The 26,781-nt window shown below is 40.7% G+C and overlaps 1 protein-coding gene across 1 annotated transcript in view; it reads left to right on the top strand.

Moving 5' to 3' along the window:
• Positions 1 to 5,356: 5,356 nt before the first annotated feature.
• Positions 5,357 to 26,781, top strand: part of pclob (piccolo presynaptic cytomatrix protein b) — a 158,588-nt gene continuing 137,163 nt past the window's right edge. The window contains 2 exon segments of the mRNA XM_061918039.1: positions 5,357 to 6,437; positions 18,535 to 19,248. Coding sequence (XP_061774023.1) covers positions 5,370 to 6,437; positions 18,535 to 19,248 — 1,782 coding nt within the window. The 5' untranslated portion in view covers positions 5,357 to 5,369.

Below are 26,781 nucleotides of genomic sequence, written 5' to 3'. Positions count from 1 at the left end.
TAATATCTACCCAAACAACCACTTTGCTGCTGTCAAAAATAGATTTTAAGTAATATTTTGATTCTGACACATCTCATCTCTGCGTGTTTTACTAAAATACCCTTATGAGCATTACATATATTAAAATCAAGTATCTACTGTACTGTTTACTTGTTGACATACCCTTTTTTCGAGCAATTATCTACCCAAACGACCACTTTGCTGCTGCCAACAATTGATGTCAAGTAATATTTTGATGCTGACACATCTCATATCTGCATATTTTTCTAGAATTCCCCTATGAGAGTTACATATATCAAAATAAAGTACCTACTATACTGTTTACATGTTAAAATACCCTTTTTTAGAGCTAAAATCTACCCATACAACCACTTTGCTGCTGCCAACAGTTGATTTCAAGTAATTTTTTGATACTGACACATCTCATATCTGCATATTTTACTAGAATACCTGTATGAGCATTACATATATCAAAATAATGTACCTACTGTACAGTTTACTTGTTGAAATACCCTTTTTAGAGCAAATATCTACCCAAACAACCACTTTGCTGCTGCCAAAAATTGATTTTAAGAAATATTTTAATACTGAAACATCTCATATCTGCATATTTTACTAGAATAACTATATGGGAATTACATATATCAAAATCAAGTACCTACTATACTGTTTACTTATTGAAATACCCTTTTTTAGAGCTAAAATCCACCCAAACGACCACTTTACTGCTGCCAACAATGTATGTGAAGTAATATTTTGATACTGACACATCTCATCTCTGTATATTTTACTAGAATACCCTTATGGGCATTACATATATCGAAATCAAGTACCTACTGTACTATTTACTGGTTGAAATACCCTTTTTAGAACTAATATCTACTCAATTAACCACTTTGCTGCTGTCAAAAATAGATTTTAAGTAATATTTTGATTCTGACACATCTCATCTCTGCGTATTTTACTAAAATACCCTTATGAGCATTACATATATTAAAATCAAGTATCTACTGTACTGTTTACTTGTTGACATACCCTTTTTTAGAGCTAAAATCCAAACGACCACTTTACTGCTGCCAACAATTGATGTCAAGTAATATTTTGATACTGACACATCTCATATCTGCATATTTTACTAGAATTCCCTTATGAGAATTACATATATCAAAATAAAGTACCTACTATACTGTTTACATGTTAAAATACCCTTTTTTAGAGCTAAAATCTACCCATACAACCACTTTGTTGATGCCAACAATTGATTTCAAGTAATTTTTTGATATTGACACATCTCATCTCTGCATATTTTACTAGAATACCCTTATGAGCATTACATATATCAAAATCAGGTATCTGCTGTACTGTTTACTTGTTGAAATACCCTTTTTTAGAGCTAAAATCCACCCAAACGACCACTTTACTGCTGCCAACAATAGATTTCAAGTAATATTTTGATACTGACACATCTCATCTCTGTATATTTTACTAGAATACCCTTAAGAGCATTACATATATCGAAATCAAATACCTACTGTACTGTTTACTTGTTGAAATACCCTTTTTAGAACTAATATCTACCCAAACGACCACTTTGCTGCTGCCAACAATTGATTTCAAGTAATTTTTTGATATTGACACATCTCATCTCTGCATATTTTACTAGAATACCCTTAAGAGCATTACATATATCGAAATCAAATACCTACTGTACTGTTTACTTGTTGAAATACCCTTTTTAGAACTAATATCCACCCAAACGACCACTTTGCTGCTGCCAACAATTGATGTTAAGTAATATTTTGATACTGACACATCTCATATCTGCATATCTCACTCTTGCACCTTTTTACATACGTCACATACTGTCGCGTGTGCAGCGTCATAGGCTCTCGCGGAGCAGAGAGGTAGCAGCATGGGTAACGTTAGCCGTGGTGCGAGTGTTAATACAAGAGAAAGAAGGTGCCAATCTGGTAACAAATGAAGGGAAAAATAATTCCCAAGAAAAACAGCAGGGGGTCCATCGTTTGGCGGTGGTTTGGTTTCAAGCGGGAAGATGTTGAACAAACAATCGTGATTTGTCAAGTGTGGGGCAAAAGCATTGCTACAAAAAGTAGCATTACTGCTAATATGTAGCATCATTTGAGAAGTCGCCCGCTAGAGAATGACGAGTGCTTGAAACTCTGCAAGTAAACATCTCCGACCGGTGCCACACTCACAAAATGCCCAAGCAACTGTTTCCACATCAACACCGTATGAAAAACATAGTCAACAACAGAAGGAGATAACGTCCGCAGGAACCTACCACATAGCGAAGGCCATACACTATTTGATTTCCTATTACGCAGCTCATTTTTATTTGACAGTTATTGAAATATATTGTGTGACATCAGGCACAAAAGTGCACTTTATTTGTTTCAAAACATTGTAGGCGCGTTCTGTACAAAAAGTGCACTTTAATTTAGTGTTGTGATAAGTCCACTCAGTGACATCATGCACAAAAGTGTCTAGAATTTCCGTCGGGTCAAACTCGTTTCGCAAAATAATTAGCATATGCCTAGAATTTCCACTGGGTCAAACTCGTCACGTCACGAGTGACACTTCACCTGTCATCATTTTCAAAATGGAGGAAGCTGATTTCAATAAATTGAAATTGCAAAAAGGGAAGAAGATTAAGAGCTATTCAGTAGGATTTAAGGTCCAAGCTATTGAATATGCTAAAAAGAACAGTAAGCAGCTATGTTTTATTAATATACCGTAGCTGCGTGTGTCAAATATGAGTCATTAAATGACTCCCGCCTCCTGGTGGTAGAGGGCGCTAGTGATCCTTCTTGCGTTTACTCAGCTGCAGAAGAAGTGACAACAAGCAGCAAGAATGAGCAGCGATCGTTTATTTTTTCCTCTCGCTTGCACTTTTAACATGGAGGATTACATATCTAAAATAAAACAGTTTTCTAAACTGGACTTTCAATCGACGCAGGGGGTAATAAAGGAAGATCTCCATCGAGACAGAGAGACTTTTAAAACTGAAGAAAGATGAGGAAGACTTCTATAAGCAAGTTATGGATGCTTTTGATCAGAAGGAGCTGTGAATGGACTTAATTTATAAGTAAAGGTAAGACCATTAAATGTGCTTTTCATGATAGTATCCTTACATCAATCAATCAATCAATCAATGTTTATTTATATAGCCCCAAATCACAAATGTCTCAAAGGACTGCACAAATCATTACGACTACAACATCCTCGGAAGAACCCACAAAAGGGCAAGGAAAACTCACACCCAGTGGGCAGGGAGAATTCACATCCAGTGGGACGCCAGTGACAATGCTGACTATGAGAAACCTTGGAGAGGACCTCAGATGTGGGCAACCCCCCCCCTCTAGGGGACCGAAAGCAATGGATGTCGAGCGGGTCTAACATGATACTGTGAAAGTTCAATCCATAGTGGCTCCAACACAGCCGCGAGAGTTCAGTTCAAGCGGATCCAAGACAGCAGCGAGAGTCCCGTCCACAGGAAACCATCTCAAGTGGAGGCGGATCAGCAGCGTAGAGATGTCCCCAACCGATACAGGCGAGCGGTCCATCCTGGGTCTCGACTCTGGACAGCCAGTACTTCATCCATGGTCATCGGACCGGACCCACAAGGGAGGGGGGGACATAGGAGAAAGAAAAGAAGCGGCAGATCAACTGGTCTAAAAAGGAGGTCTATTTAAAGGCTAGAGTATACAGATGAGTTTTAAGGTGAGACTTAAATGTTTCTACTGAGGTAGCATCTCGAACTGTTACCGGGAGGGCATTCCAGAGTACTGGAGCCCGAACGGAAAACGCTTTATAGCCCGCAGACTTTTTTTGGGCTCTAGGAATCACTAATAAGCCGGAGTCTTTTGAACGCAGATTTCTTGCCGGGACATACGGTACAATACAATCGGCAAGATAGGCTGGAGCTAGACCGTGTAGCATTTTATACGTAAGTAGTAAAACCTTAAAGTCACATCTTAAGTAAACAGGAAGCCAGTGCAGATGAGCCAGTACAGGCGTAATGTGATCAAACTTTCTTGTTCTTGTCAAAAGTCTAGCAGCCGCATTTTGTACCAACTGTAATCTTTTAATGCTAGACATGGGGAGACCCGAAAATAATACGTTACAGTAATCAAGACGAGACGTAACAAACGCATGGATAATGATCTCGGCGTCTTTAGTGGACAAAATGGAGCGAATTTTAGCGATATTGCGGAGATGAAAGAAGGCCGTTTTAGTAACGCTTTTAATGTGTGACTCAAAGGAGAGAGTTGGGTCGAAGATAATACCCAGATTTTTTACAGAGTCACCTTGTTTTATTATTTGGTTGTCAAATGTTAAAGTTATATTATTAAATAGAGGTCGGTGTCTAGCAGGACCGATAATCATCACACTCAAATTTATAAGCGCAGGCCTAAATTTACCGCATGCCTTTGGTGAACGCCGGAGTTAGAAGAGGTTTTAAATTAATTAGCGCCCCGGCGGCAATTCAAGGAAATACGGTAGTCATTTTAGACGAACCCGATATCGATGTATCGCCCAGCCCTAATTTAGAATTCTATGAACTTGCAGTGAAATGGTCCAATACAACTAACAAAGCTCCACAAAAAGGACACGTGGTGTATATCAGTGTTTTTCAACCTTTTTTAAGGCAAGGCACATTTTTGTCCTAAAAAAAAATCCGGAAGCACACCACCAGCAGAAAACGTTAAAAAATGTACTTTGTGTTAGCAAACAAGGCTATCTACGTTATTGCTATCCTTCTTTGTGTGGACCTTGTTGATTATCGCGTCACGTACGAATGTACTTTGTGGACGCCGTAAGTTTTTGCCGTCGTCCAGCATTCTGTGTCTGTTTACTTTGTAGCCAGTTCAGTTTGACTTTCGTTTGGCGTAGCCTTTTCCTTTCCCTTCCGTTCATTTTGGGTTTAAGCATGACATTCCTTTTTTTACCTGCACCCTGCCTCCCGCTGTGGTCTGCATATCGAGTTGATTGAGACTTTTATTTGTAGATTACACAGTACTTTACATATTCCGTACAATTGAATACTAAATGGTAACACCTGAATAAGTTTTTCAATTTGTTAAGTGGAGGTCCACGTTCACAACAAACCATCCTTGTCTCACCCGACACATTCGGACTTTTGCAAAGCCATGCTGCCACCTCCTGACATGGAGTATTACGAGAGCTTTACACGGCACAGACACTAAGCAACGGCATATTATTGGCAGATTCTAATTATAGATTTGCAAAAAATATTTTTGGCATAAATTAGGTGCAGTTGCATAATTTCCCACGGCACACTAGTGGTTGAAAAACACTGGTGTATATGTTCTAATCACCATGCCATCATGTTGTCATTCAATGCTTTTTGTCCGAGACAAGACGTTAATTTGCTTCTCTCCCTCGTTATCCCTCCATCTTATCTTGTTCCCTGTCAACCCCGACCTCCCCCATCACCCCATCCTCCCTCTCTACCATTCAGGAGGTCCAATGTAGACGGCGAGCCAGAGGAGAGTCCAGGCAGCGGCAGCAGCGGCAGCAGCAGCACAGATAGCAGCACCAGCGGGGCTGTCGATGCTCTCGCCTCAGCACCGACTCCAGCTCCCCCTCAGGCCTCTGCAGGAGCGCCTGGCGAGGGAACAGACAGCAGCTCCTCCTCTGACTCAGACACCTCTGTAGACTCCAGCTCCTACGAGGAGGAGGAGGAGGAGGAGGAAGAGGAAAATAAGGAGGGCGAGATGTTTTCTTCTAAATTCCTCAGTGGGGGCAACCCGCTTAGTGCTGTGTCCTCTGCTGTTAACAAGTTTGGACTGTTTGGCGATGAAGGGGATAAGCAGCAGGGGGGCAAGCCCAGTGGAGACCTGAAGGCAGGTGTGGACCCGAACAAAAGCATGCCACAACAGAAGGGACCCCTAAAATCCAACCAGGGTGCTCCCGTGCAGAAGAGCCAGGGAGGACCCCTCAAACAACCCGAGGCTCAGCCAAAGGGCTCAGGTTCCCCCAAACCTGGAGTACGGGAGCAGAGTAAGAGCGAGGCACCACGACAAGGGAATGCTATCCCCGGCGCAGCACAGGTGGGACAAGAGCAGCAGCGGGGGTCGCCTAAACCTTCCCAGCAACAGCAGAGCGCCCCTAAAGTTGACCCAAAGCAGGCTGCATCCAAGGCCGTGGCACAGCAACAGTCCAGGCCTAAAGGACCCGGTACACCCGACCTTTCACAGAGGTCAGGGCCCCCATCGCCGGCCCGGAAGCAAGAAGCCCCGTCTCAAGCGAAGTTAGTCAACAAGCCACTTTGTCCAGTTTGCAAGACCACCAAACTAAACGTGCACACCAAGGACCCGCCCAACCATCAAAGGTGCACACAGTGTAAGACGCAAGTTTGCAGCTTGTGTGGCTTCAGCCCGCCAGACTCTGATGTAAGTCTGATTTAATTGGTCTAGTATGTACTCCAGTTAAAACGTGCATGTTGTACAGTGGAACCTCCAGTTGCCAAGTCAATTGGTTCTTGAACATGGCTCGCAAATCAAAAAGTCTGTGTTTCTCTTAAGAATCAATGTAAACATGACTAATTGGCAAATAATAATCAACAATATATATATATATATATATATATATATATATATATATATATATGTATATATACTTATATGTGTAAGCATATATATATGTATATATATATATACATATATATACGCACACACATATATACATATACTGTATGTATATATATATATATATACATATATATGTATATATGTACATATATATGTATATATATACACACATATACATATACTGTATGTATATATATATGTATATATATACATATATATGTATATATATACACACATATACATATACTGTATGCATATATATATATATATATATATATATATATATACATACACACACACATATATATATATATATATATATATATATATGTGAGTGTATGTATATATATATGTGTATATATATATATATATATATATATATATATATATATATATATATATATATACATACACACACACATATATATTATATATACATATATATGTGTATATATACATATATACACACATATATACATATACTGTATATATATATATATATATATATATATATATATATGTATATATATATATATATATATATATATATATATATATATATATATATATATATATATGAGATCAATATAACTTGGGGGTATTGGCTCAACAATCAATTTTTATCCAACAACACAACAACATTACAGCAATCTTAAATGTCAACACAAAAACATACACAAACATCTCATTGGTGCACTTCTAAACTAAAAACATACAAGAAAAATAACATGTTGCCTTGTGTCTGTGAATAATAGTGGCATTGTTGAACACTCTGGGAGTTTGGTAGTGATAAGCGAGCAGTGGCTTCACATAATCACAGCTGTCGTTAGCACAAAGTAGCAGTTTGAGGCAATCCTTCATTGGCTTGTGTCCCGGTAGTGCCTTCTGCTTCGGTCTGCAGTGGCATCTATTTCGGTCTCATTACATTAAAGACTTGCTGCAGAACAAAGCCCCTTGTGTTGATAAAATCCTCCAAAATCAGAAAGCTTAATAGCTAAAATGTTAGCCTTAAGCGGTTGTCTTGCAACTCGAAGCTACAGTCGTGGTCAAAAGTTTACATACACTTGTAAAGAACAGAATGTCATAGCTATTTTGAGTTTCCAATCATTTTTAAAACTCTTTATTTTGTGTGATAGAGTGATTGGAGCACATACTTGTTGGTCACAAAAAAAGATTCATGAAGTTTGCTTCTTTTATGAAATTACTATGGGTCTACTCAAAATGTGCTGCGTCAAAAGTTTACATCCAGCAATGTTAATGTTTCGTTACATGTCCCTTGGCAAGTTTCACTGCCATAAGGCGCTTTTGGTAGCCATCCACAAGTTTCTGCTTGAATTTTTGACCACTCCTCTTGACAAAATTAGTGCAGTTCAGCTAAATTTGTTGGTTTTCTGACTTGGACTTGTTTCTTCAGCATTGTCCACATGTTTAAGTAATGACTTTGGGAAGGCCATTCCAAAACCTTAAGTCTAGACTCATTTAGCAATTCCTTTACCACTTTTGATGTGTTTTTGGGTCATTGGAACACCCATCTGCGCCCAAGACCCAACCTCAGGGCTGATAATTTTACAAACCCTGTTTCCATATGAGTTGGGAAATTCTGTTAGATGTAAATTTAAACGGAATACAATGATTTGCAAATTATTTTCAACCCATATTTAGTTGAATGCTCTACAAACTATTCGATATTTGATGTTCAAACTCATAAACTTTATTTTTTATTTTTTTGCAAATAATAATTAACTCTAAAATTCATGGCTGCAACATGTGCCAAAGTAGTTGGGAAAGGGCATGTTCACCACTGTGTTACATCACCTTTTCTTTTAACAACACTCAAACGTTTGGGAACTGAGGAAACTAATTGTTGAAGCTTTGAAAGTGGAATTCTTTCCCATTCTTGTTTTATGTAGAGCTTCAGTCGTTCAACAGTCCGGGGTCTCCGCTGTTGTATTTTACGCTTCATAATGCGCCACACATTTTCGATGGGAGACAGGTCTGGACTGCAGGCATGCCAGGAAAGTACCCAAACTCTTTTACTACGAAACCACGCTGTTGTAACACGTGGCTTGGTATTTTCTTGCTGAAATAAGCAGGGGCGTCCATGATAACGTTGCTTGGATGACAACATATGTTGCTCCAAAACCCGTATGGACCTTTCAGCATTAATGGTTCCTTCACAGATGTGTAAGTTACCCATGCCTTGGGCACTAATACACCCCCATACCATCACAGATGCTGGCTTTTGAACTTTGCACCTATAACAATCTGGTTGGTTATTTTCCTCTTTGTTCCGGAGGACACCACATCCACAGTTTCCAAATATAATTTGAAATGTGGACTCGTCAGACCACAGAACTCTTTTCCACTTTGCATCAGTCCATCTTAGATGAGCTCGGGCCCAGCAAAGCCAGCGGCGTTCCTTGGTGTTGTTGATGAATGGGTTTGGCTTTGCATAGTAGTTTTAACTTGCACTTACAGATGTAGCGACCAACTGTAGTTACTGACAGTGGTTTTCTGAAGTGTTCCTGAGTCCATGTGGTGATATCCTTTACACACTGATGTCAGTTTTTGATGCAGTACCGCTTGAGGGATCAAATGTCCGTAATATCATCGCTTACGTGCAGTGATTTCTCCAGATTATGTGAACCTTTTGATGATTTTACGGACTGTAGATGGTAAAATCCCTAAATTCCTTGCAATAGCTTGTTAAGAAATGTTGTTCTAAAACTGTTCGACAATTCGCTTACAAATTGGTGACCCTTACCCCATCCTTGTTTGTGACATACTTAGCATTTCATGGAAGCTGCTTTTATACCCAATCGTGGCACCCACCTGTTCCCAATTAGCCTGCACACCTGTGGGATGTTCCAAATAAGTGTTTGATGAGCATTTCTCAACTTTATCAGTATTTATTGCCACATTTCCCAATTTCTTTGTCACGTGTTGCTGGCATCAAATTCTAAAGTTAATGATTATTTGCAAAAACACATTTTTTTCATCAGTTTGAACATCAAATATGTTGTCTTTGTAGCATATTCAACTGAATATGGGTTGAAAATGATTTGCAAATCATTGTATTCCGTTTATATTTACATTTAACACAATTTCCCAACTCATATGGAAACGGGGTTTTGTACTTTTTCCTGAAGTATTTGGAAGTAATTCTTCTTTTTTCATTGTCCCATTTACTTTCTGTAAAGCACCAGTTCCATTGGCAGCAAAACAGGCCCAAAGCATAATACTACCACCACCATACTTAACGGTAGGTGTGGTGTTCCTGGGATTAAAGGCCTCACCTTTTCTCCTCCAAACATATTGCTGGGTATTATGGCCGAATAGCTGAATATTAAGGCAAGGACGTTAATATATATTTTTGTTGAAACGTGATTACATGCATGTCCACTCTATTTTAAAGCAAGGTTTACAAACATGTGTGTGACAGATTCCTTGTTTAGAGGAATGCTGTTTTACTCATAGAACTTAAACCTTTTATTTTTTATTTTTTGGAGTCAGAAGTCCATGTGTGTGGCAGTGCTCGAGGAATTGGAACCGCACATTAAGTGCTTTGCACGCACGACAAACCAAGAGCTATCAAACAGCGCCAACCTCCGCGTCCCCTCCTTGTCGGCGCTCCATTTCCACAGCTTCGGTACTGTGTGTATGTCCAGGATCGTCTACAAACCTCGTTTCCATATGAGTTGGGAAATTGTGTTAGATGTAAATATAAACGGAATACAATGATTTGCAAATCATTTTCAACCCATATTCAGTTGAATATGCTACAAAGACAACATATTTGATGTTCAAACTGATAAACATTTTTTTTTTGTGCAAATAATCATTAACTTTAGTATTTGATGCCAGCAACACGCGACAAAGAAGTTGGGAAAGGTGGCAATTAATACTGATAAAGTTGAGGAATACTCATCAAACACTTATTTGGAACATCCCACAGGTGTGCAGGCTAATTGGGAACAGGTGAGTGCCATGATTGGGTATAAAAACAGCTTCCCAAAAATGCTCAGCCTTTCACAAGAAAGGATGGGGCGAGGTACACCCCTTTGTCCACAACTGCGTGAGCAAATAGTCAAACAGTTTAAGAACAACATTTCTCAAAATGCAATTGCAAGAAATTTAGTGATTTCAACATCTATAGTCCATAATATATTCAAAAGGTTTAGAGAATCTAGAGAAATCACTCCACGTAAGCGGCATGGCCGGAAACCAACATTGAATGACTGTGACCTTGGATCCCTCAGACGGCACTGTATCAAAAACCGACATCAATCTCTAAAGGATATCACCACATGGGCTCAGGAGCACTTCAGAAAACCACTGTCACTAAATGCAGTTGGTCGCTACATCTTTAAGTGCAAGTTAAAGCTCTACTATGCGAAGCGAAAGCCATTTATCAACAACATCCAGAAACGCCGCCGGCTTCTCTGGCCTCGAGATCATCTAAGATGGACTGATGCAAAGTGGAAAAGTGTTCTGTGGTCTGACGAGTCCACATTTAAAATTGTTTTTGGAAATATTCGACATCATGTCATCCGGACCAAAGGGGAAGCGAACCATCCAGACTGTTATCGACGCAAAGTTCAAAAGCCAGCATCTGTGATGGTATGGGGGTGGATTAGTGCCCAAAGCATGGGTCACTTACACATCTGTGAAGGCACCATTAATGCTGGAAGGTACATACAGCTTTTGGAACAACATATGCTGCCATCTTAAGCGACGTCTTTTCCATGGACGCCCCTGCTTATTTCAGCAAGACAATGCCAAGCCGCATTCAGCACGTGTTACAACAGTGTGGTTTTGTAAAAAAAAAAGAATGTAGGTACTTTCCTAGCCCTCCTGCGGTCCAGACCTGTCTCCCACCGAAAATGTGTGGCGCATTATGAAGCGTAAAATACGACAGAGGAGACCCCGGACTGTTGAACGACTGACACTCTACATAAAACAAGAATGAGAAATAATTTCACTTTCAAAGCTTCAACAATTAGTTTCCTCAGTTCCCAAACGTTTGAGTGCTGTTAAAAGACTAGGTGATGTAACACAGTAGTGAACATGCCCTTTCCCAACTACTTTGGCACGTGTTGCAGCCATGAAATTCTAAGTTAATTATTATTTGCCAAAAAAATTTAAGTTTATGAGTTTGAACATCAAATATCTTGTCTTTGTAGTGCTTTCAACTGAATATGGGTTGAAAAGGATTTGCAAATCATTGTATTCCGTTTATCTTTACATTTAACACAATTTCCCAACTCATATGGAAACGGGGTTTGTATATAGTTTAAAACATAAACTCATAAACTTGCAATAAAACATGCTTTTATTTCGTGGAAGTACACATTTGCGGCTGGATTTGATGCATTCTGCTGCTGCAATTCTACAAAATCTTGTTGACACATATGACTTAAGTGTTATTATGAGAATAAAAATTAAGGAATTGATTGATTAATTGATTGATTGAGCGTTTCGGGACCTGCAGGCTCTATAAGACACACCAGTGGGCGCAATAAACGTATACAAACATAAAATGCCATTTTGGGGCTTTGTGAGTTGTTCCTAACTTGAAATAACGTTAAAATAGTTTCTCATTCTCAGAACCTAATATCATGTATCGTCTAGTCCAGGGATGTCAAACTGGTTTTTCATTGAGGGCCACATGGCAGTTAAAGCTCCCATCCGAGGGCCGCTTGTAAAAATAAATAACATATGAATTTTCCTCTGGATTTCTATTTTAATTATATAAATAGTTTTAAGCAGTCTGTTGATTTTACAGTAAAAACTTTACATTAAGAAATTTTACTGCAAAAATTGTGTTTTTTTTTTTTCATTCATTTTTACAACATTTTACGGGAAATAGAAAAACACTACCAGTATTTTTTGGGGGAATTTTACGGAAAAAGCTGACAGCTTAGTTGCCAGAATTGTTGTGTTGGATTTACATAGTTTTTTTACAACATTATATTATTTCATGGAAAAACAGTGCATGTTTCTTTTTTATTCTGGCAACTTTGTGGCCAGTTTTTCTACCGTTAAAACAAATGTTAGCGTCTTTCCATTTACAGTAATACACCCTTGTAAACATCAACCGTAGATTTTACAGTCAACAGAACTTTAACGGAAAAAAAATGGTATTTTTTTTTTTCAATTTACAATAATATGCTGTAAAGCATGGGTGTCAAACTCTGGCCCGCGGGCCAAATTTGGCCCGCCATGTTATTTCATTTGGCCCTTGAGGCAATATCAAATTAACATTAGAGCTGGCCCGCCGCTGTAACAAACCCTCCCGATTTTCCCGGGAGACTCCCGAAGTTCAGTGCCCCTCTCGAATTTCTCCCGATTTCCACCCGGACAATAATATTGGGGGCGGGCCGTAAAAGCACTGCCTTCGGCGTTCTCTACATGCCGCCACGTCCGCTTTTCCTCCATACAAACAGCGTGCCGGCCCAATCACATAATATATGCGGCTCATACACACACACACAAGTGTATGCAAGTCATACTTGGTCAACAGCCATACAGGTCACACTGAGGGTGGCCGTATAAACAACTTTAACACTGTTACAAATATACGCCACACTGTGAACCCACAGCAAACAAGAATGACAAACACATTTCGGGAGAACATCCGCAACGTAACACCACATAAACAGAACCGAACAAATACCCAGAACCCCTTGCATCACTAACTCTTCCGGGACGCTACAATATACACCCCAGCTACCACCAAACCCCGACCCAACTCAAACCCGCCGCCGAAAAGAGGCATTCAGTTTGTGTTTTTATTTTATTTGATATGCCATTGATATTTTTTAATTATTATTATTTAAAACTCGATTTTGCATGTCACTATAAAGTTATATAAGCCTTGCTTGGTCAATATTCAATGCAAAACTTGTTTGGGTCCCTTTTAAAGGATTAATTTGTTCAACCTCGGCCCGCGGCTTCGTTCAGTTTTAAATTTTGGCCCACTCAGTATTTGAGTTTGACACCCCTGCTGTAAAGAGCATATCAAAATGTATTGTTATTTTTGATTAATTTGATGGGTAGTTTGTTGTAAAGTTAAGTATTTTAACGTATTTTTATTTAGACAAAACCATGTTTGGAAAGTATGATAATATATTGTAATATTTGTTGCAATATTGGATACTATTACAGTTAAAAAGGTATGCAATTTCAAGCAGTATGTATATTCTTTCTGTCAAAATGAAAACAATTAATTACATTTGGTAAGAAAATATGAAGTACTTTATTGAAACATATTTCAAGGTGTTTGCGGGCAAGATAAAATGATGTCGCGGGCCAGATCTGGCCCCCGGGCCTTGAGTTTGACACCTCTGGTCTAGTCGAGAGCTGAAACGATTCCTCGAGTAATTCAATTACAAAATATATCCGAGGAATTTTCGCTGCCGAGAGGCGTCGTTAAGTGTTTTTTACGGCATTTTGCCTCGTTCAGTAAACAGTAGTCAAAGCTCACGTTTAGGTATTGCACAGCGTGTTTACGTCAGATTATACGCCCACCCCTGCACCGCACAACACCGCTCTTTACTCTCTGTAAAGTACCAGTTCTATCGGCAGCAAAACAGGCCCAGAGCATAATACTGCCACCACCATGCTTGACGGTAGGTGTGGTGTTCCTGGGATTAAAGGCCTCACCTTTTCTCCTCCAAACATATTGCTGGATATTTTGGCCAAACTGCCCCATTTTTGTTTAAACTGACCACATTACTAAGATAAGACCTTCTAAGGGAAAGTTCTGTGGTCAGATGAGGCAAAAATGTAGCTGATTGGCCACAATACCCAGTTTGGAGGAGAAAAGGTGAGGCCTTTAACAGGTGTTTAGGAAATAAAAGACAATTAGGCCAAATGCAATAATTGAAGGCACATCTTAACATGTGTAATTAAACATTATTTAAAGGGGAACATTATCACCAGACCTATGTAAGCCTCAATATATACCTTGATGTTGCAGAAAAAAGACCATATGTTTTTTTAACCGATTTCCAAACTCTAAAAGGGCGAATTTGACGATTTAAACGCCTTTCAATTGAAGCAATCCGCCATTTTCTCAATCTTATTACACACACCAAGTCAAATCAGCTCTGTTATTTTCCGTTTTTTCGACTGTATTCCCGTACCTTGGAGACATCATGCCTCGTCGGTGTGTTGTCGGAGGGTGTAACAACACTAACAGAGACGGATTTAAGTTGCAACAGTGGCCAAAAGATGCGAAAGTCCCTCGTTTGTTCCGCACACTTTACCGACGGCAGCTATGCTACGACAGAGATGGCAAGAATGTGTGGATATCCTGCGACACTCAAAGCAGATGCATTTTTTTTTTCTGTCTCATTTTGCCCACCAAACTTATAACGCTGTGCATGAATGCACAAAGGTGAGTTTTGTTGATGTTATTGACTTATGTTGAGTGTGCTAATCAGACATATTTGGTCACGGCATGACTGCAAGCTAATTGATGCTAACATGCTATTTAGGCTAGCTGTATGTACATATTGCATCATTATGCCTCATTTGTAGCTATATTTGCATCCAGCTTTTCCCTCCACCCACATTTAATGCCAAACAAACACATACCAATTGTTGGTTAAAAGGCGATCGCCAAACTCGTCCTCGCTTCCTCCCATGTCGCTGTCTGTCGTGATATGGCTTCAGTTTCTTCTTCAATTTCGTTTTCGCTACCTGCCTCCACACTCCAACCATCCGTTTCAATACATGCGTAATCTGTTGAATCGCTTACGGCACTGAAATCCGAGTCTGAATCCGAGCTAATATCGCTATACCTTTCTGTGCTATCCGCCATGTTTGTTTCTGTGTGGTCACGCTGTGACGTCACAGGACAATAGACGGGTGGATATAACGACGGTTAAAATCAGGCACTTTGAAGCCGTTTTTTGGGATAATGCGTGATGGGTAAAATTTTGAGAAAAACTTCGAACAATAAAATAAGCCACTGAGAACTGATTTTTTATTGGTTTTAACCCTTCAGAAATTGTGATAATGTTCCCCTTCAAGCAAAAATGGGATTTATTCGATAACTCGATTAATCGCTCGGGATATTCGATAGAATACTCGATGACTAGAGATAATATTAGACTGACGATATTATCGGCCGATAAATGCTGTAAAATGTAATATCGGAAATTATCGGTATCGGTTTCCAAAAGTAAAATGTATGACTTTTTAAAACGCCGCTGTACGGCGTGGTACACGGACGTAGGGAGGAGTACAGCGCATTTGTTTCTCCCAGTCATACTTGCTAACCCCCCCAACACAGATAGACACACAACATTCACACACTAGGGCCAATTTAGTGTTGCCAATCAACCTATCCCCAGGTGCATGTCTTTGGAAGTGGGAGGAAGTCGGAGTACCCGGAGGGAACCCACGCATTCACGGGGAGAACATGCAAACTCTCAATACGAAGGTCCTGAATAGTCCTGAGTTCAATCCCGGGCTCGGGATCTTTCTGTGTTTAAAGGGGAACATTATCACAATTTCAGAAGGGTTAAAACCAATAAAAAACAGTTCCTAGTGGCTTATTCTTTTTTTCGTAGTTTTTTTCAAAATTTTACCCATCATAGAATATCCCGAAAAAAGGCTTTAAAGTGCCTGATTTTCGCTATCTGTGAAGCCACCATCCATTTTCCTGTGACGTCATCCAGTGATTATAAATGCTATCCAGGCGGATAGCACAGCAAGATATAGCGACATTAGCTTGGATTCAGACTCGGATTTCAGCGGCTTAAGCGATTCAACAGATTACGCATGTATTGAAACGGATGGTTGGAGTATGGAGGCAGATAGCGAAAATGAAATTGAAGAAGAAACTGAAGCTATTGAAGAGATAGCTATTGACGCTATTTGGCGATGTCTGCCTTAGCATCGCCGGTAAAATGTGCAGACCAAACGATCGGGGCTTTCGCATCATGTGACACTGGAGCAACTTAAATCCGTCGATTGGTAAATGTTTGTTTGGCATTAAATGTGGGTGGAGGGAAACGCTGGATGCAAATATAGCTACAAATGTACATACAGCTAGCCTAAATAGCATGTTAGCATCGATTAGCTGGCAGTCATACCGCGACCAAATATGTCTGATTAGCACAAAAATCATTAACGTCAACAAAACTCACCTTTGTGATTTTGTTGACTTTATCGTTGGAAATGCATCTGGAGGATATCCATATATCTCTGTGCCATGTCTGCCTTAGCATCGCCGGTAAAATGTGCATACCAAACGATCGGGGCTTTCGCATCTTGTGACACTGGAGCAACTTAAATCCGTCGATTGGTAAATGTTTGTTTGGCATTAAATGTGGGTGGAGGGAAACGTTGGATGCAAATATAGCTACAAATGTACATACAGCTAGCCTAAATAGCATGTTAGCATCGATTAGCTGGCAGTCATGCCGCGACCAAATATGTCTGATTAGCACAAAAATCATTAACGTCAACAAAACTCACCTTTGTGATTTTGTTGACTTTATCGTTGGAAATGCATCTGCAGGATATCCATACATCTCTGTGCCATGTCTGCCTTAGCATCGCCGGTAAAATGTGCATACCAAACGATCGGGGCTTTCGCATCTTGTGACACTGAGCAACTTAAATCTGTCGATTGGTAAGTGTTTGTTTGGCGTTAAATGTGGGTGGAGGGAAAGGCTGGATGCAAATATAGCTACAAATGTACATACAGCTAGCCTACATAGCATGTTAGCATCGATTAACTGGCAGTCATGCCGCAACCAAATATGTCTCATTAGCACATAAATCAATAACATCAACAAAACTCATCTTTGTGATTTCGTTGACTTTATCGTTGGAAATCCATCTGCAGGATAGCCATACATCTCTGTGCCATGTCTGCCTTAGCATCGCCGGTAAAATGTGCAGACCAAACGATCGGGGCTTTCACATCTTGTGACACTGAGCAACTTAAATCCGCCGATTGGTAAGTGTTTGTCTGGCATTAAATGTGGGTGGAGGGAAACGCTGGATGCAAATATAGCTACAAATGTATATACAGCTAGCCTAAATAGCATGTTAGCATCGAATAGCTGGCAGTCACGCCGCGACCGAATTTGTCTGATTAGCACAAAAATCAATAACATCAACAAAACTCACCTTTGTGATTTCGTTGACTTTATCGTTGGAAATGCATCTGCAGGATATCCATAAATCTCTGTGCCATGTCTGCCTTAGCATCGCCGGTAAAATGTGCATACCAAACGATCGGGGCTTTCGCATCTTGTGACACTGGAGCAACTTAAATCCGTCGATTGGTAAGTGTTTGTTTGGCATTAAAGGTGGGCAGGGAAACGCTGGATGCAAATATAGCTACAAATGTACATACAGCTAGCCTAAATAGCATGTTAGCATCGATTAGCATGCCGTGCTAATCGATGCACATTCTACGTAAATCAACTTGAATCCGTCCCTGATCGTGTTGTTACACCCTCCGACAACACACCAAAAAGGCATGATGTCTCCAAGGTACGAAAAACAGTCGAAAAAATGGAGAAAACAGTCGAAAAAACGGAAAATAACAGAGCTGATTTGACTCGATGTTTATAATGTGTTTAAGAAAATGGCGGTTGACTACCTAGGTGCTCCGAGAGCAAAGAATAGAAAGGCGTTTAATTCGCCACAATTTACCCATTTAGAGTTCGGAAATCGGTTAAAAAAATATATGGTCTTTTTTCTGCAACATCAAGGTATATATTGACGCTTACATAGGTCTGGTGATAATGTTCCCCTTTAACGCATATTATTCCAAAGCCTTCGAGGGCCATAATAAATTATGTACAGGCCAGATCTGGCCCCCGGGCCTTGAGTTTGACACATGGGTGATATCTACTTCTCTTTTGTACAGGGATCCGAGTGGCTTTGTCTCACCTGCCAGATAAAGAGAGCTGAAGCACCAATGAAAAAGCCAACAACATCCAAAATGCCATCATCCCCTGCTGCTCCGGTCAAAAAAGAGACGCCCGTATCAGGTTCACCCAGCAAGACCCCACATTCTTCCGAAAAAGTGCCAGCCAAAAGTGAAGTTAAAGTCCAAGGGAGTCCAAAACATACTGGTACAGACTCTACGCAAAAGACCCCTCAGGAGAACCAGAGAGTACCAGGTTCCCAGAAACCACATCCTTCAAGTACAAGAAGTGTGAGTCCTGCACCCCAGCAGGAGTCTGGGGGGTTGTTTGGCTTCAGTGCTTCTAAGCCAGCAGAGGAGTCGGTGACCGGGAAAATGTTCGGATTTGGTTCTTCCATATTCAGTTCTGCATCGACGCTGATGGCCTCCACGCCACTGGTCTCTCCTAAAATGCAACCCGCCAAGGAGAACAAACTACCGGAGCAGGAGAAAAAACTCCACCCCGAGCAGACCAAGGTTCCGTCAGCAGGACAGGCCAAAGTCGCAGAGGCAGCACCCTGCGACGTCCTGCAGAAAGGCCAATCTTTGTGTGCTATCTGTAAAACCGTCCTCAATGTGGGCTCCAAGGCCCCGCCCAACTACAGCAGTTGCACCGAGTGCAGAAGCACTGTGTGCAATCAATGTGGATTTAACCCTCTGCCAAATGTTAAAGAGGTAAGACACACGTTGGAGAACAATGCATTCAACATGCTGAAACATATACAGTATTTATATATATATATATATATATATATATATATATATATATATATATTAGGGTTGTCCCGATCCGATATTTGGATTGGATCGGCTGCCGATATTTGCCCAAAAATTGCGTATCGGCAAGGCATGGGTAAATGCCGATCCAGATCCGTTTTTTAAAGACAATCCGATTACAAAAAATACATTCCACTCTTCTGCTGCTCCCTACGCTCCGTTCCGCATTTTCCCGCACACCTTCAACACATCCACAGGTCTGTGTTCTAACCATTAAGACAGCCGTGTGAATTAAAAGTTACGGTAAAAATGTCAGTCAGCTGTGTGGGATTATTTTACCCTAAAAAACGAAAAAGATGAAGAGGTGGAGTGCAAAACATGCCACAATAAAGTCAAGCCTGGTGGTAAAGTTGTAAGACATTTTAATGACTCTTAAGAGTGAGAGGCTTTTTAGCACTCATCATAGATGAACACAGGTGCAGGCTGACACCTGAGCATCTTGAAGTGCTCGTCTTTGTTAGAAAGAATCTCCCCATTATGCTTGGACTTCAACTGTTTGTTCCCCCACCCCCTGAATGGGGCAAACAATTGTAAGGAATGTGTAGATAGTTTTTTTTTTGTGTGTGTTTTTTTTAAGTTTACACTTGTTCAAGAGCAAGTATTGATGCTGAGTTATAGACATTTTATCCCACTCAGGTTGTGTTTTGCTTTTTTTAATAATGTTTAAAGAAATTATTTGTACTTTATACTGTTCACTTTTTTACGGTTTAATACAATTTCTGTTTGTCATGTATAAGTTTTTCTACTTTGTGTTTATCCTTGAATACCAACCATTGTGCATTATTTAAACTCACCTAATCCAGCTGGCTAGTTGTTATCAAGAGTACTAAAACCATTTTAAACATGAAACTGACAACTAAGTAGGCTAAATAACCTCAAACTTTAATACATGCTCAGATAGGCCAGTATCAATATCGGATCGGAAGTGCAAAAAAAATATCGGTATCGGATCGGAAGTGAAAAACCTGGATCGGGTCATCCCTAATATATATATATATATATATACATATATGCATACTTGGTCAACAGCCATACAGGTCACACTGTGGGTGGCCGTAAAACAACTTTAACACTGTTACAAATATGCGCCACACTGTGAAGCCACACCAAACAAGAATGACAAAATCACCGATAATACTCATACTTGCCAACCCTCCCGATTTTCCCGGGAGACTCCCGAAGTTCAGTGCCCCTCCTGAAAATCTCTCGGGGGCAACCATTCTCCCGATTTCCACGATTGAAGTGTGGGGGGGGGGGATGGGTAGGAGGTAGTGTATATCAGTGGTCCCCAACCGATTGGTACCGGGCCGCAGAATAATTTTTTATTAATTTTTATTTCGAAAAAAATTAAATTAATAAAATAAAAAATGAAAATATTTTTAATTTTTTAAAATGTTGTATTAAATCAACATAAAAAACACAATATACACTTACAATTAGTGCACTAACCACAAAAACCTACCTTTTGCATGACAGAAATGTCCCTTTTTCATGACAAAGAAAGAAAAAAAAAGAAAAAAAAAAAAAAAAGGTTCCCCCCCACCCCTGGGACAAATTATTAAGCGTTGACCGGTCCGCGGATACAAAAAGGTTGGGGACCACTGGTATATATTGTAGCGTCCCGGAAGAATTAGTGCTGCAAGGGGTTCTGGGTATATGTTCCGTTGTGTTACGGTGCAGATGTTCTCCCCGAAATGTGTTTTGTCATTCGTGTTCGGTGTGGGTTCAAAATGTGCTGCATATTTGTAACAGTGTTAAAGTTGTTTATACAGCCACCCTCAGGGGAAAACATCTGCACCATAACACAACGGAACATATACCCAGAACCCCTTGCAGCACTAACTCTCTCGGGAAAATCGGGAGGGTTGGCAAGTATGAGTATTCGCGGTGAATGCGGTGTATAATACCGGCGGGCCAGCTCTAATGTTCATTTGATATCTTTTTCAAGGTTCAAATGAAATTACACGGCGGGCCAGAGTTTGAAACCTATCTACTAGGATGCTAAATATGTTGCTTTTCCGATGTATGAGACATCAATTAAGGCAGATTAATCACAAACAAATGTTACGTCTGTTCGGCATCGTGGTGCCGGGTTCGATTCCCTCGAGGATGCGTCGAAATAGAACACAGCAAAGGTACGGTTTAACTATTTATTTGAATAACAAAAGGTGCTAGAAAACAAAAATACTGGAGCTGAGGAAAGGCAAACAAAAGACGCTAGAATGAAAGCTAGGATAAACAAATAGTAAATTAAACTGGCACATAGGCACACAAAGGGGAAAACAAAACATTTAGCATGAGAGCTAAGAATGAATAAAATTGCACAGCGTGAGAGCTCGTGAGAATACTACAGGAATTGCATGTAAGCAAAAGTGCAAAGCAGACGTACCGTTGTGTGAAAACAAAATAGAGTCCCAGGCAGAAGAATGAAAAGAGGAAGGCTTATAAAGGGAAGGTGATTAACAGAGAACAGGTGTGCAGGAACCGGGAGTAACAGCTGAAACGAATAAGTAACCATGGTGATGGACCAAACGGGAAATAAACGGATCAAACGGAGAATAAGAACAAAGATGGAAAAATAAACAATAATATGTGAAGATCCGAGTCACGGATCGCAACACAAAAAGCATAATCATTATAATGTGATTAATCTGTGGATTTTTACAGAGTGCCAGCAATGAAATCCAATCTTTAAAATCAAACTTGACTGGCTTCTTAAGGTCCTGTGGAAAAAAAAAAAAAATGACAGCAGAAGTGCTAAAAATACACGTCCACGCCTCTCAGGCACTGGAGTAAATGGATCAGGCATCTTACTGGCAGTCCGAAGCACAAAGGGCCCGACACTCGGTTCTGCAGTTGAATGCACAATGTGCAGTTTGCAAGGGCCGCCTTGCCAACGACACCCCGAAGCTTTTGCTTTTACTGCCGTGAACTTTTATGCAGTGGTGAGAAATACTCAATGCAGCGTTGAAAATATTAAATGCCATTGGACTTGAATGAAGATGACATATCCAATAAGTTTCAACAGAGTTCAATATCAATTGCTCTTAGGGGTGTAACGGTACACAAACATTTCGGTTCGGTACGTACCTCTGTTTAGAGGTCACGGTTCGGTTCATTTTCGGTACAGTAAGAAAACAACAAAATATACATTTTTTGGTTATTTATTTACCAAATTCGCAAAATCTTTCACCAAAAATATTTTTTTTTGTGGAATATTTGATGTGAAGTAATGGGAGCTGTCACGCCAAACCCCCCCATTTACTTCCGGGGTCACGTTTCCTCTTACGTCATCCCATAGCAGGGGTCGGGAACCTTTTTGGCTGAGAGAGCCAAAAAGCCAAATATTTTAAAATGTATTTCCGTAAGAGCCATATAATATATATATATTTTTTTTTTAACACTGAACACAACTAAACGCGTGCATTTTTAAGTAAGACCAACATTTCTAGAGTATAATAGGTCTCTTATTCTTTGTAATAACGTTGTTATTCCGAAGCTAACTGTGGAGGGGGCGTGGCCTGTGGGCCTGCAGTGAACTGGGGTTTGCCAGGGCCGGCCTCTAAATCAGCGGCCCACCTGGGCCTTGTTATCTAATCACCTGTCGCTCTGTTATAAGCAGCAGCCAGGAGGAGAGACGGGGTTGGGGCTGGAGCCAGAGCCAGAGCGCGAGCGAAAATGAAAGAGAAAAATACAATTGCTGGAAAGCAACTGAGGGACTTATTGAAAAAAACAACAATATTGTAAGCCTGAAACAGGCTCTCATGTCGGTGCTTGGTGGTCTGAAGAACCCCCTGGAGGGCAAGCCCCACACTAACCAATAATAAATAAATAACTTCTTACCATTAACGCAACTTCTTGAACAGGTGCGGTAGGAACGGATGGATGGCTTAAAATGCATGAGAATGTTTTATATTTTGGACATTATTTTTAACATTTTGATTACAAGAGGAATTATTCATTACTTATCGTGTTAAGCGATGTCAGCTCAGATTTATCCGAGAGCCAGATGCAGTCATCAAAAGAGCCACATCTGGCTCCCGAGCCATAGGTTCCCTACCCCCTGGTTCGGTTGGTAGAGCGGCCGTGCCAGCAACTTGAGGGTTGCAGGTTCGATTCCAGCTTCCGCCATCCTAGTCACTGCCGTTGTGTCCTTGGGCAAGGCACTTTACCCACCTGCTCCCAGTGCCACCCACCCTGGTTTAAATGTAACTTAGATATTGGGTTTCACTATGTAAAGCGCTTTGAGTCACTAGAGAAAAGCGCTATATAAATATAATTTACTACTACTACTAGCTCCATCCTATCTTGCCGATTGTATTGTACCATATGTCCCGGCAAGAAATCTGCGTTCAAAAGACTCCGGCTTATTAGTGATTCCTAAAGCCCAAAAACAGTCTGCGGGCTATAGAGCATTTTCCGTTCGGGCTCCAGTACTCTGGAATGCTCTCCCGGTAACAGTTTGAGATGCTACATCAGTAGAAGCATTTAAGTCTCACCTTAAAACTCATTTGTATACTCTTGCCTTTAAATAGACCTTTTTAGACCAGTTGATCTGCCGCTTCTTTACTTTTTCTCCTCCTTGTGGAGGGGGTCCGGTCCAATCCGGTGGCCATGTACTGCTTGCCTGTGTATCGGCTGGGGACATCTCTGCGCTGCTGATCCGCCTCCGCTTGGGATGTTTTCCTGCTGGCTCCGCTGTGAACGGGACTCTCGCTGCTGTGTTGGATCCATTATGGATTGAACTTTCACAGTATCATGTTAGACCCGCTCGACATCCATTGCTTTCGTCCTCTCCAAGGTTCTCATAGTCATCATTGTCACCGACGTCCCACTGGGTGTGAGTTTTCCTTGCCCTTATGTGGGCCTACCGAGGATGTCGTAGTGGTTTGTGTTGTGGTTTGTGCAGCCCTTTGAGACACTAATGATTTAGGGCTATATAAGTAAACATTGATTGATTGATTGATTGATTGATTGATAGTGCCTCGGTGTGCATTGTTTACAAAACGTGCGCTACTTAAATATGTCCGTGTCGTTCAGTACACCTCCGAACCGAACCGAACCGAAACCCCCGTACCTAATCGGTTCGATACAAATACACGTACCGTTAACACCCCTAGCGTTAACACAACGTCTGTATTTTTATTATATAGCGTTATATTTTTACAATATAGCGTTAACAGAACGTCTGTATTAATCAGACAAATTAACTTGAGGATATGAAGGAATAGAGAATATTTTTATCGTGTTAATCGATTTCTTCAGATTCCAGCAGCGAAGTATCCTCCCAGCGACGGGCAGTCAAAGCCGAAGTGTGATGTAAAAGGAAACATGTGTGACGAAAGAGGAAACATGACCCCCGGAAGTAAATGGGGGGTTAGGTTTTTGTAGGGGGGAAGAAATTTGGCGTGACAGAACCTTGGATAGGTCAATAATTCATAATAACGTTGATTTTGATTCAATATTATAGAATAGAATAGAATAAAATAGAAAGTACTTTATTGAGCCCTGGGGGAAATTCAGCCGTGGCATTACTCAGCATTTGGGCCGCTTGTACCCGTGATTTTGTCCTTTCGGTCATAACCCAAAGCTCATGACCATAGGTGAGGATGGGAACGTAGATCGACCGGTAAATTGAGAGCTTTGCCTTCCGTCCACTTGGGGCAGCGTTTCCTCCCCAACCCGGAAATGGCACTCCACCATTTCCACAGGCTAAAAATAAGTAACTGAATGTGAAGAAAACACAAAAGTCCCATAAATTAGATGGAAGAACAATTGGAAGCCCTGAGTTTTTGCTTGAATGTCAGCAAACTGAACGTGAAGTCATATTCAATATATCTCAATGCACTTCTTGAACCATGCACTTAACGTTTCCTTACATACGGTTACATCAAATAATTTGGTAGCAGAGCTGTGATGTTGATAGGTTATAAAGGGGAACATTATCACAATTTCTGAAGGGTTAAAACCAATAAAAATCAGTTCCCACTGGCTTATTTTATTTTTCGAAGTTTTTTTCAAAATTTTACCCATCACGCAATATCGCGAAAAACGGCTTCAAGGTGCCTGATTTTAACCGTCGTTATATCCGCTATATATATGAACTAGCACTGAGCGCTGGGACGGAGAGGATTCGCAGTGTCTTGGCTGGGTGAGCAGGTGTCGGACACCTCAGTCACCTTGGACGTATCCTCGCTCATCCATTCGGACTGGACACTGGCCGAGAGTGGAGTCGGCTGTCTTGGTTGCTTTGTTGGGTCTGCTCCTGTATCTGGCCATGCTCCCTCCACCCCAGCGGACGATGGCGCGGAACACCGTAGAGGCCACCACAGTGGATATGTTTCTTTTACTTTTTATTCATAGCTGTATGTAGAAGTGTCTGGGTGTATCTGCTGCTTTAATGTCTTTAATGTGTTCTTTCATGTTTGATGTTTCCCTCTTACACACATGTAAGAGGGATGTGTACTATGGCTATGAGTTGTTTTTTCCCCCCCTTGGCCTCAGTCTGCACCCCCTCTCCAGGGCCCAGGCTAAAACCGATTTTTTTAATTTTATTTTAATCTTCTATTTTTTTTCTCCCATTCCCCCTCCTTCTTTACCTGTATCTCATCTTTTTGTAAGGGGCGCTGGAAGCCGGCAGACCCGTCAGCTATCCTGTTCTGTCTCCCTGTAATGTTTGTCTGATCTTGAATGGGATTGTGCTGAAAATTTAAATTTTCCTGAAGGAACTATCCTGACGGAATAAATAAAGTACTATCTAATCTATCCACCCGTCCATTATCCTGTGACGTCACAGCGTGACCACACAGAAACAAACAAGGCCGATAGCACAAAAAGGTATAGCGGTATTAGCTCGGATTCAGACTCGGATTTCAGCGCCGTAAGCGATTCAACAGATTACGCATGTATTGAAACGGATGGTTGGAGTGTGGAGGCAGGTAGCGAAAACAAAATTGAAGAAGAAACTGAAGCTATTGAGCCATATCACGACAGACAGCGACAGGGGGGGAAGCGAGGACGAATTCAGCGATCGCCTTCTAACCAACGATTGGCATGTGTTTGTTTGGCATTAAATGTGGGTGGAGGGAAAGGCTGGAGGCAAATATAGCTACAAATGAGGCATAATGATGCAATTTGTACATACAGCTAGCCTAAATAGCATGTTAGCATCGATTAGCTTGCAGTCATGCCGTGACCAAATATGTGTGATTAGCACTCCGCATAAGTCAATAACATCAAAAAAACTCACCTTTGTGCATTCATGCACAGCGTTATAAGTTTGGTGGACAAAATGAGACAGAAAAATAAATGCATCTGCTTTGAGTGTCACAGGATATCCACACATTCTTGCCATCTCTGTCGTAGCATAGCTGCCGTCGGTAAAGTGTGCGGAACAAACGAGGGACTTTCGCATCTTTTGGCCACTGGTGC

Source organism: Nerophis ophidion, linkage group LG12, assembly GCF_033978795.1.
Source record: "Nerophis ophidion isolate RoL-2023_Sa linkage group LG12, RoL_Noph_v1.0, whole genome shotgun sequence".
Lineage (NCBI taxonomy): Eukaryota > Metazoa > Chordata > Actinopteri > Syngnathiformes > Syngnathidae > Nerophis > Nerophis ophidion.
Note: the sequence above shows the minus strand (reverse complement) of the source record. Positions and strands in the feature narration are given on the sequence as shown.